At 53.5% G+C, this 11,562-nt stretch overlaps 1 protein-coding gene across 17 annotated transcripts in view; it reads right to left on the bottom strand.

The window, feature by feature from the left end:
• Positions 1 to 2,021: 2,021 nt before the first annotated feature.
• The window catches only part of Tle3 (TLE family member 3, transcriptional corepressor), a 47,424-nt gene continuing 37,883 nt past the window's right edge, over positions 2,022 to 11,562 (bottom strand). For 9 of the 17 annotated variants that reach the window (XM_016003579.3, XM_016003594.3, XM_016003585.3 and 6 more), the window contains 8 exons: positions 11,024 to 11,223; positions 9,139 to 9,215; positions 8,047 to 8,296; positions 7,454 to 7,701; positions 6,519 to 6,666; positions 5,773 to 5,923; positions 4,947 to 5,023; positions 2,022 to 3,960 (listed from right to left, as the gene is read on the bottom strand). In XM_016003579.3, the coding sequence (XP_015859065.1) occupies positions 3,853 to 3,960; positions 4,947 to 5,023; positions 5,773 to 5,923; positions 6,519 to 6,666; positions 7,454 to 7,701; positions 8,047 to 8,296; positions 9,139 to 9,215; positions 11,024 to 11,223 (1,259 nt within the window). In that variant the 3' untranslated portion in view covers positions 2,022 to 3,852. The remainder of the gene's footprint in view (positions 3,961 to 4,946; positions 5,024 to 5,772; positions 5,924 to 6,518; positions 6,667 to 7,453; positions 7,702 to 8,046; positions 8,297 to 9,138; positions 9,216 to 11,023; positions 11,224 to 11,562) is intronic. The other 8 variants (XM_016003595.3, XM_016003598.3, XM_076576416.1 and 5 more) reach the window with 1 other exon arrangement.

Here is an 11,562-nt window from a genome sequence, read left to right as displayed (position 1 = left end):
TTGTTTTTTGAGTGTAGAATATTTATTAGTACCAAAATAAGTGTCAAATAATTATTCGAAGTTTAATGTTTGTCTGCTCTAGTTTATGATTCAAATATTATTTTCCAATCCCCTGTTCTTAAAAAGTAAAAACTATATTCCCATTATTTTGGGACAGTCAGTGGCCATTTCATAACACCCAACAGCCTTAAAAAGCACTCCTTTAAGTCCTAACATCCAGGTCCCTGAACCCCACACTTTGAGCCCTTAAGTTAATCATCTACAGTTAATCCTCTATCTAGATGGAGGTATCTAGAAGGCAAAAGCGGCAGAGGGGCTTTCTGCTGAGCAGCTGGGAAGAGCGATCTAGTCAGGGCCATCACAGATGACCTGGCTCTCCTCCCACTGAAAAGGTCTTGCTTTGAACAGAGGAAGAACTCCAGGCATCATTTTTTACCACTACTCAGGCTCTGTACTTGAAAAGCTAGTCCAAGCTGCTGGATGCTGAGGTCTGACCTGGGCAGCTAGACTTAGCTGTAGAGATCCACAGGTAACAAGTCACAGGAAACCCGCAACAGCTGAATACCAAGAGCCTAGGGTTTTGTTTTGTTTTTTTTTTCCTCTTCACCAGAGCAAATAGGGAGTGACTTCTTAAAAAGCCTAGGAAAATGGTGGTACCAAGGCCCCTTGTTAGCCTCCATCCTCTTGAGGGGGCAGAGGTTGAAGGTGATACAGGACTGTTTACTTTGGGCACATCAGGAGGAACATCCAGTAACTCTTGCTGCACTGGAATCAAGCACTCATGAAAACACTAATTTCTAAAGCCAATGTACTGGGCAGGGGGTGGGGGAGGGGAGACCCCAGGAAGCTGTTGAGCACTGAAGTCCAGGGCCAGGCTTGGCGAGCTCCCCTGAGGCTGGTGAGTGACAGACACTTCGCTGCCTGCAGGATTCTGGGTCAGGGACTGAATCTGGCTTCTCTCCCTGGAGCCTTGACCACATCTTTCAGGAATGGGAGTTAACAGTGGCCTTCTGTCCTTGCAAGATACATCTGTCACTTAGTGGGGCTTGTGTGTGCTCTCCCCCAGCCCCAACTCCAACCAGCTAGACAGAAGCGGCCACTGGCTCCTAGCTAGACTCTGAGTGGAGAAAAGGGTGTCTAGAGGGTCTGCTGGGGAGGACGGAGCTGTCATAGCCTACAGCCTCAGACTGAGGAGCCTACTCCTCCTCCCTGCAGTCAGCCCCCTATTGAGCAAAATGACCCAAGTGGACAGCTGTTCTGTCTACACATAGACTGCTTCCTTCTGACACCCTCCCTTAATTGTTCAGGACTGTTCTCCTTGCAGGGACAGCAGGCGATTATTGGTGTGATTCACAGTGACTCTGACACAGTAACAAGCAGAGAACCATTAAAATCCTGGGTCCTGCAAGAGGCTTATTTCAGTAATGGGTGTACGAAGGCCAGAGAATTAATTTTCAATATCCTCTGCCTTCCCAGCCTTCCCGGGATCACTCACCTGGCCTTGCCCTGTCTGCCTTGCTCAACATTTAAAAGCACATTTGTGATCCAGAGACTCAACGTCTCCTGTCACATCTACATTAATGAAGCTTGAAAAAAAAAAAAACCCTGCAGATTTTCAGGATCCTGAAGGTCACGGCACTCTTATATTTCACTTGAAATTTCTTAATGATTTTGCCCCAAAGGCTTCCTGTAGACAGCCATACACGAGGTTGCTGCCACTCCATGGCCTGTCTGCCCCTTGAGACCCGTCTCTGCCAGGGGTTCCCAGTCTACTTCTGCCTGGTGCTTAGACCGAGACTGTGATGTAGCCTCCAGATTATGGGAAGCCCAACAGTCCCATACAGTCTTTTTAGGGGGTGGAAGGAGGAACACATGGCTTTGAGGCAACATGGGTAAAGGGCTGCGTGATGAGATGCTCCCCAGGTTCCAGAATGTAATTGGACCAACCACGGCCCCCGCTTTCCCAGGCATGACTGACACACTGGAAGGAAAAGGTAATTAAAACACAACAATCAAACCAACCTTTTTAAATAGTAACTTTTAAAAATATAAAAACAGCTCATTACAATGACTTTTCAATTTTCTTTTTTCTTCAGGAATAACTCTCTTCTACCCTCACCCTCCCTTCTGGCTAGAGCCTTAACAAGTGGTGGCCAGTGACCATCTGAAACCCAGAGACAGACGGACAGACTCCAGACAGGCAGGACACACCTCTCAGGAAGGTGCAGGGTGCCATGGCCTTTCCACGTCCCAACATCCATCCTGTTGGGGGCAGCCGCTCAGCCAGAGCACTGGAGATGGGCAGGATTCACAGACGCTCTCCTTTCTTCCTACACTGAGTCCCACATTATAAAATAATCCATAAAAATGCAATATAAAAACTCTCTTCCATATGCTACATCCATGGAGAGCCCACCAGCAGGGCTCACACGGTCTTTAGCTTTTCTTTAATAAAACAAAAGACCAAAAAAACGAAACCGAACAAACCTAATAGCACAAACATCGGTACCCAAGGGCGATACCTGCAGACAACGGTCCATCTGCCCCAGCCTATGACAGCTGCGAGTTACCACAGTGCGCCAGGCTGTGGCCTCCAGCCCCCAGCCCCACCCAGGAGTGGGAAGAGAAGCCCTCTCCTCAGACTCACAACCCTGGCGGGGTTACCGTTTCACCCTGCAGGGAGTAGAAAGGGCTGAAAAGCAGGAAAGGGGAGAAGGCATCTTATGAAAGGATATCACTTCTAATTCTTTTTATTCAAATTAAAAAAAAAAAAAAAAAAGCACCCACACCAGTTGCTGTTTTTCTCTGGTTGCTCCCTGAGCTGAGTCGCTGGGCCCCCCACCCCCCATAAGGAATCCTTTCTAGGCTGCGCTGGAGGAGTCGGAGAGGGCGTTCCCTTGAACTTCCACTCTTCACAATGATCGAGTGTGCACCGAGGAGGAAGATGGGGCTCAGCGGGGCCGAGGGACGGATGTGAGGGCAAGGTGAGAGGCAGACAGAGCAGAGGAATCCACAGGAAATCCTCGCTGTTCCTGTGTGTATGATAGCCCAGGCTGGCCCATCCCACCAGTCCTGCCCGCCCATCAGTTTGTCTGTCCACCTGCCTATCACTCCATCTGTACATGCCCTGACTGGTGCTACAACCCGTGTGGAGGTATACTTCATTCCCAGTGGGCCAGGCTGATTTGCCCACCCCCAGGAAGCTTCTCATTCCGCGCCCCCACTTTCTCTTCCTGCCTACCTTCCCCACAGGAACATCTGTTAAAAAATAAAATAAAATAAAAAAAGAAAGAAAGGAAGAAAAGCCACCACCATGAGTGGATTACAAATACAGCAGGCAAAATACACGACGAGCTTCGGTGGGAAGGGCCTCCTCCTCCCTCACTGGCCGGCCGGTCAGCAACCACAGTCTCTTATTTACATTGTTCATAAACCTCGTGCACTGCACCATCAGAACGAGGCACCCCTCCCCGGAACAACAATACGGTCTACTCCAGTGTCCCCCACCCCAGAGTAGGGAGGGGACAGGTCGGAAAGGGGAGGAGAGACAGAGTCCTAAGGGCGTCTGCATGTGTGTGTGTGGAGGGGGGGAGGGGGGACGGAAGCAGAAGCCTCCAGATAAATCTATTTGAAGTATCTGCCAGCACGGGTAAGGGGGAGGAGAGAAAGCCCGTCAAGTCTGTCAGACACATCAATCCATGAAGGGGCGTGCGTCCTCTCCGCCTTCTGGAGGGCAGCCCCACAATGCTGCTCCCCCATTCCTCTGCCATCCTCGGGGGGCCTGGCCAGCGTCTCCCTGTCAGGGCTGCGTGGGTGTCTCCCAGAGTTTGACAGGCCTGTTAGAGTCCTTGTTCAGTAGATGACCTCGTAAACTGTGGCCTTCTTGTCACCAGAGCCTGTTACAATATATTTGTCATCCGCTGAAATGTCACAGCTCAAGACAGATGAGGATTCTTTCGACTGGAGAAGGAAGACATGGAGAAACAGGAAGACATTTAGTGTGGGGAGAAAACAGACAGGAATTCACTCCGGGTACTCCCTGGCACTCCAGGGCTCTGAACGAAATCACTTCCCACGCTCCAGCTCCGGCTGGAGCCCTACTGCTAAGGAGAGGCCTACCTCCCCTCGGGCTGAGTGAGTCCTCTCCCGCCTGCCTCGCCACATGGGACAGCTCATGAGCTGGCTTTAGTAGAAAGGCTCAAGGCTGGCAGAAGGCTGGAGGATGCAAACAGGACACTGTGGTGTCTGGGCATCTCTGCTAAGCTTACCGATGAGAAGGAGCATTTCGGAGCCACAGCAGCAGCGTCCAGAGACGGACACTCAGCTGGACCAGGAAGACTGGTACCAACCAAATGAGAAACCTTCCAAGGGACATGTGTGGCACATGGGGGAAGGCATTTAAGCAGGAAGCTGGAAGTGGTTTGCTGTGATTGTGTGTGTTTAAGAGCAAGAAAAACCTGAGAGTGAGCGATTATGAGTTACATTGTGGAGGGCTGTGTGTGTGTGTGTGTGTGTGTGTGTGTGTGTGTGTGTGTGTGAGATGGAGTGGGCTCTAGATCCTTAAAACCTGTGAAAATGCTTGCCCATGCTAGTGCCTCTCCACGCTGATGGTTCGGGGTAGCCATCCCAACCTGAACGGGTTTCATTGGATGATATGGCTGTTCCATGGGCCCAGCCATGCTCACTTTATTTCACTCTGCAGGTACCACGTGACTGAGTCCCTTCATAGATGCTCTTACCCTCGGGGACCACAACAGAGGGTGTGTCTCACTCTCGTCCCCACATTCTCCCCCCTGGGGTCCCCCATCTAGCAGGGGCTAGGCAGGGATGAGCCAGGTCTGTTCCTGGCTCCAGAGTCGTCCTCTCCTGTCTCCTGCTGCCCCCGCCCCCCATCTCTGCGGCCACATCCCGACTCAGAAGGAGTGGAGAGGATCAGAAGGGGGTACCTGGAAGATGCTGGCTCCATAAGGCGTCCTCCAGGCGTTGAGAAGGTTGTCTTTCCCAGTGCTCACAAACCACTTGCCTGCAAGGGGAGGCAAAGGGACCCTCAGGCTGTGGCTGGCTGCTGTGCACAGCAGGACCCACCCCAGATGTGTCTGCCGATCAGGGAAAGGCCCTCAGTCATGCTGAACCCAGGCTTAGTGTTTGCTGTTCCCCACTCCAGAAAAGCAGTGACAGGCGAGACTCAGAAACTTAAAGGATGCCTTTCTCTGCTGTCCAGGGGGAGCCAGGACAAGAAAGTAAGATTCAGTTAACTGCGTTGAGTGCTTCTCCCCAAAAGATCCCCACGCAGGTCAGCTGGTCCTTCCCCAGTCTATGACCAGAAGGTGATGAAGAGCACCAGAATCAGCAAAAACTCAACAGTATGGAGAACCAACAGTCAGAGAGGACTCCCCTGCAGGTGGGTTCCTGGCTGTGGCTCCTAACATCCCCCCCCCCACCCCCACCCCCCACCCCCGCCCCAAAGCCATACACTCTTCCCAGCCAGTTTCTTTGGGGCTACGAGTCGGCACCATGTGTCTACAGCTGCACAGAAACTGTAGCTATAATCTTCAAAAAGATCCAGGTCAACATGAAAGGGCTCTGGCCTACTGTCCTGAGAGTTCAGGGCACCAGGGTGACATCTGTGTCCAAGGGACAAGGAAGGGGGACAAGGAAAATACTTCTCCCCTCCAGGGCATTGGAGGGGCATGGGCTCAGCTTACTCAAAAGACTGTGGACCCCACTCTTTGCTCAGCCTTTATCAGACCAGGCTGGGGTCCCAGGGCTTACCACAGTAGGCAAACTTGAGGGACAGCACGCAGCTCTCATGCAGGTGCAGCTGGTACTTGTCGGGCTTGGTGTGGTGCAGGACCTCCACATTGCTGCTCTCCATGCCCACGGCCAGCCACTCCCCAGTGGGGCAGTAGCCCAGGGAGAAGATCTGCGGGGAGAGATGGTTCGGTGTCCCCTCTGCCCCCAGGGCTGGGACAGTTCCCTTCTCACTCCACCCCCACCACTCACAAACCAAGCCCACCAACCAGCTGCCTGTTGCCTCCTCCGGGAGGAGGGGGTCATTTGTACCCCCCACCGAGGAAGCTGGCTCTGAGGGCAGAGCAGGAGGGGGCTGTCCTTCGCTGACTTTGCAAGCTGTGCTCATTCCTTAAGAAATCAGTAACTACCCACACTTCACATTAAGGTACTGAATGCTAAAGTAATGAAGCAAGTCTAAAAGCCAGAAATACCCATGATCATGGTCAAGGTTTTTAGGAGCCTTGAGTCAGGCGCTCACACCAGAGGTGGGAGGGAGCTATGAGCAAACCGAGGAACACAGGGAGCAAGCTGTGGAAAAGTAGGATGAGTCAAGTGTGTCCCTCTCCAAGGCCACGCCCACCCTACCCTACGACTGCTTCTTCCAAGAAACCTTCCCAGGCGGCTCATGCTGGTCCCTTGGCAGTCAGGACCCTGTGTGGTCCCTCTGTCCCCTGACAGGTGCTGGGGCCTGAGAGGGGAGGGAGCAGAGCGCTTGGGCTACAGACCTGGGAGGTGAAATCGTGTTGCTGCAGCTGACGTCCCTCACGCAGGTCCCAGGAGCGCACGGTGTTGTCCAGGCCCCCGGTCCATAGCTTAGTGCCGTCATGAGAGATGTCTATACAGCTGGCCCCATCTGTGTGGCCCTGGAACTGCCTGTGAAGGCCAAGCAAGGAAGAAAGGTGAGCCCCAGGAAGGCCCTGACTACTAATCACCCCAGGGAGGAGGCCAGCCCTGCAGCCAAGCTAGAGGGGAGCTGGGGCCCAAAGGGCTGCATCACATGCCTCGCTCGAACCCTTGGAGAGCATGAAGCAGCACCAGAGACCAGGCCCCTCCCACTCCACTCAGGGGTGCTACCAAGGGCAGGTTCCCTGAGAAAAGGGGTAACCCCTTGATTCCATGTGTATCCAGGTGGGGCCCCTGGGGAGCCCCCTCTGTTCAAACAATTCTGTTTGATGTTTAGGGTAGCAGGCCCCGCCTGCAGAGTCTCTATCTAACTGGCCTCCTCAGGCTACACAGTCTAGAATGCTACAGTCCAAAACACGCCCGAGTGTCTCACACTGAGACGTGACTGTGGGCAGACACGGCTGTCACCACTGCACAGGGTGGTGTGACGCAGGGGACACGGCACCACCCCCAGCTCACACAGAACCCAAGGGAGCTGCACATGGTGTCTTGGAGGCAGACACAAAGCTCGGCAGCTCGGCCCCAGCCAGGCCTCACCACGAAGCCACGCTGTTCTTTCTCCCGCCCTCTGCTGTCTCCACTCAAGCTGCCCCAAGTTCGGCCTCCCCCACCCCATACCTTTTCCCCAAGCTCCTCAAGGAGACCTCCACCAGCGGCCCTTTCCCTTTGCACCCGACCACCCCTCACGCCTCGAAGAGAGCCAGTTCATGGGCTGGCTGGGCAGAAACACCCCCAGCTGCCCCCTCGCCAGGCTCACCTGACCAGGGTCTGGTTGTGCAGGTCCCACACTGCAATGTTCCCATCGCTGCAGCAGGAGAAACACACTTTGGCATCAGGGCTGATGGCCAGGGCATAACAGGCTGGAGCTGAGGAAGTCAGCTCAGCCTTGATGCGGGGCGTGGGCGAGGCCAGGTCCCAGATGGTGAGCGTGCTGGCCTCACCACCCACAATGAGCGTGCGCCCATCAGGGAGAAGCTTGCACGAGCGGATGTAGTTATCCCTGTTCTGGAAGGAGAAGAACAGGGTTGAGTGCTACCCACCTGCTTTCTCGTGGACCAAGAAAGCCCCATTAGGTAACTTAGCATCCGTATGAGGTGCCTAAGCTCCTAAAAGACGACTCCATCCTCAAATCTACACCTAATTCAATGTCTCACACCTTTCTCCAAAGTCTTGAGCCTAAGAGTCCTGCTGTCGTCTCCCCTTGCAGATGTCCCTAACTAAGGCTCAGAGTGGTTCACCAGCTTACCCAGAGCTGAGCCTGGCCATAGACCTGGAGTCCTCCCCCCACAGCTGATCTGCCCTGCTCTCCTCTGGCCCCTACATGCTACAGAAGATGCCCTGGATTCTCACCAGGCAGTCCAGCTGGGAGATGGGACTCTTGCTGCCGGGCTGGCTGATGTCCCATATCTTCACGCAGCCCTTACCACCTGTGTAGACGTGACGGGTGGGGTTGCTGATGGTCACCGCACACACCACCTCCCCGTGGCTGAGCGTGTTGATCTGCCGGGCATGCCTGGGAATTCCGGGGCCTGCCAGCGCATCATGGGGGAAGGGCACAGGCTGCATCTGCCCATCGGCGCTCACATGGAAGGAGTACGCCCTGCAAGAAGGAGGTGGGTCACTCCTGCCATCCACCCTGGGGGATGGGGGTACCTCAGGCCCTTTCCAAGTCACCGTATAGACACACCATGATTTTCTGCCCCGATTCCAAGCTCCTCTCTCCCAAATCCCTGAAATCCTGGAGCTCCTTGGTACTGGGATGGCTCCATCAGGTGAGGACCTACTTAATATTTCAACCTTGAATTTTATTCCAATTGTACATCCTTGCTCCAAATCAGGAGCTCCATGGGTGTTATGGAATGCCCTCTCTCCTCCCTCCTCTGTGTGTGTGTGTGTGTGTGTGTGTGCGCGCGCACGCGCGGGGGGGGGGGGGGGGGGGGGAGTGGTGGTGGTGGTGATGGATGAAACCACCTTCCTGTTCCTCTAACGGCAAACAATGAGTCACAGGGATCCAGTTTGTTCTGCCCATGTTACTGTGGGTGCCTTCTCAATGGCCATGATGGCACGTGATTTCTTAAAGTACAGGGCAAGTTTTTATGTGGTATGCATGGCTCAGCCTTCAATTTCCCAATAACCCACGGGGCAAAGAGCCGGGTAATGTGCTCTACAGAAGAGCAGGGGTACTAGAGGCAAGGAAGAGGTCTCCAGGGTCCACAGAGATCCATGTACTCTGCTTACAGGCACTCTGACCTCCCGGAGCCAAATATCCAGACTTCTGCATCCCTCAGTTGCCCTGGCAGAGTGAGTTTTTGGTTTCCTTGGGTCATGACCTTGCCTAAGGTGTTGCATCCAGCAAGACCCTGTGCTCAGGGGATGGAGGGAGGGAGGGAATTAGCCTTGTCTACCCCATGAAGCATGCAAGAAGACCGGCCAAGCACTTACGGTTTCCCTCCAGGAATGGAGGCGAGACCTGAGGTCAAGCCTGTGGCCCGCATCGGGGGGTGAGGGTCAAAACCAACCTGTAAAGAAAGAGTGGCTCTGAGTCCGTTTGCCACCACACATTCCCCAGGTTCCCCGTGGCCACAATCATCCGGGCCTGCTGCATGCACCCTGTAACTTCCCCAGAACCAGGGGAAAGCACTGCTGAGTTGGGCCCATGTCAGAGAAGGCCGCATGTCCTGCTGGGACAGTAATACACAGGACGGCCATCCAAACCCCATCTCTTCACCAGTATCCTCTCTGCTCTGCCCGACAGAGTGGGCCCTGCCCCATTGCTCTCATTCCTGAGCGTGCCGTGAGCCTGTGGAGAAGGGCCACTCTTGTCCTTTATTTCAGTGGTGGCTGCCTTTGAAGCCACAGCTGTCTGAATCAGCAACTGTGACTCTCTGTTGCTACCAGCAGGGCTGAGGCCACAAGGGAATCTGTTCTCTCGGGCCCCAACTCTCGCGAAACTACAAAGTGAACTTAGCTAACCCTCTCTCCCACTAAAGAACGCAAGAGTCAAAGGTTCGGGTGGAATTCCGCTCTTCGGGGGCTCAAGAGCAAGTAGCTCACCTCCTCTCCTAGCTGGCGTCCTCCAAAAAGCCACCTCAGCCCCCTATAAACCCTTCTCCACCGGGCTCCTCCCTACCACCTTCCTGTCAGCTAGTTGCTGACGCAGCCTCCTGACCACAGGTGAATTTTATTTTATCAAACACATCTTTGCGTCATTAAACAAACGTTCTAGAGCATAAACAAAAGTAACACACCTTGAAATAAATATTCTACATTTCCCCCTTTTTTGTCTAAACAAAAAAATGAAAGGTTTTAACTTTAACATAGTAAGACTGTACACAGTAAGAATAATTACCAAGTACAGATTACATTCACAATGTAATGAATTCCAGTTCATTTGTGTTTGGCAACTTAAAAGAAATACTCCATTAGCTACCTTATCTTAACGAACCTAAAGTTTTCTGCCGAATTCACTCTCTATCACACCTAAGGAAAAAAACTGTAACACAGCTAGTCTTCAACTCCATCAGGCCACCCCAGGTACAGGAAGAGTAGAGGAAAACTGTCCTCTCTGCCAGCCTTAATCCTGTTTGTCCACAGCAATTGTCACCACCAGCCCCACCTCCCAAACCCCTGCTACCTGGCCAGATGTCACTAAGCTCTTGTTGGGACTCTGATCCCCTTTCAGGGTCTAAGCCCTGGCCTCACACTAGAAAGAGCAGTTCCGGAGCTATCTTGAGTTATCCGAAACCAATAGGCAGGTGGGCTGAGGCCCAGGAGTGCCACCTAATACGGAAACTCCTTCTGAAACAGGTGGTCAGGTGTCCACACCTGTGCTGGCTAGTTTTCGGTCAACCTGACACAAGTTAGAGTCACCCGAAAGAAGAGAACCTCGATTGATAAAATGCCTCCATAAGATCCTGCTGTAAGGCCTTAATTAGTGATTGATGGGGAAGGGCCCAGCCCATTGTGGGCGGTGCTGTACCTGGGCTGCTGGTTCGGGGTTCTATAAGAAATCAGGCAGAGCAAGCCATGGGGAGCAAGCCAGTAAGCAGCAGCCTCTGTGGCCACTGTATCAGCTCCTGCCCTGCTTGAGTTCCTGCCCTCACTGCTTTCGATGATGAACTGTTATATTGGAACTGAGGACAAAATGAACCCTTTCCTCCCCAAGTTGCTTTATGTCATGGTGTTTCATCAGAGCAATAAAAACCCTAACTAAGGAAATGCCTAAGGGTCCCTTCAGCATGCAGGGACAAGTACCACACCAACCCTGCCAGCTCCCACTCCCTGCCCAGTGCCCTCCCCCACAAAAGGAGCCAAAAGGTCTACGTACAGCTCCAAAGCTCACCATTGGCGATCGGCCATAGGCGGCAGCTGCAGCGGCGGCGGCGGCACTCATCTGGGGAGGGATGTTGTGTAGGCCGGCGTAGGCGCTGGGGCTGGTGAGGGAGCCATTCATCTCATGGTGGCTCATCATGGCAAAGGGTGCCGCGTAGGAGCTGGTGATGGAGATGGGTGTGCGCAGGGCCGAGGCTGTGAGGAGGTGAACCAAGAGGCCGGCATCAGTGGGGGAGTGGGCATTACCGAGAGCAGGCTCATCCTTCTGCTAGACATAGCTTGGGCCACAGCCCTCCTGCATTCTGTAGCAGCCTACGAAGAACCTACCTAACTGGATTCTTGACTTGAGAGCCCAAGGGTGGGCTCACTTCTTCTCAAAGGGCAGCACATGAGGCCCAGAGAAGAGGGCTTGCTCAGGGCCTCACAAAACCGTTAACAGAAGTGGACACAGGTCTAGTCTAATAGCCTATCAGATACTCCTTCCACACACCTGGCCTAGGAGCAGCCTTGAAGACTCTGATGTACCAGTGTCCA

This window comes from Peromyscus maniculatus, chromosome 7, assembly GCF_049852395.1.
Source record: "Peromyscus maniculatus bairdii isolate BWxNUB_F1_BW_parent chromosome 7, HU_Pman_BW_mat_3.1, whole genome shotgun sequence".
Taxonomy (NCBI): Eukaryota; Metazoa; Chordata; class Mammalia; order Rodentia; family Cricetidae; genus Peromyscus; species Peromyscus maniculatus.
Note: the sequence above shows the minus strand (reverse complement) of the source record. Positions and strands in the feature narration are given on the sequence as shown.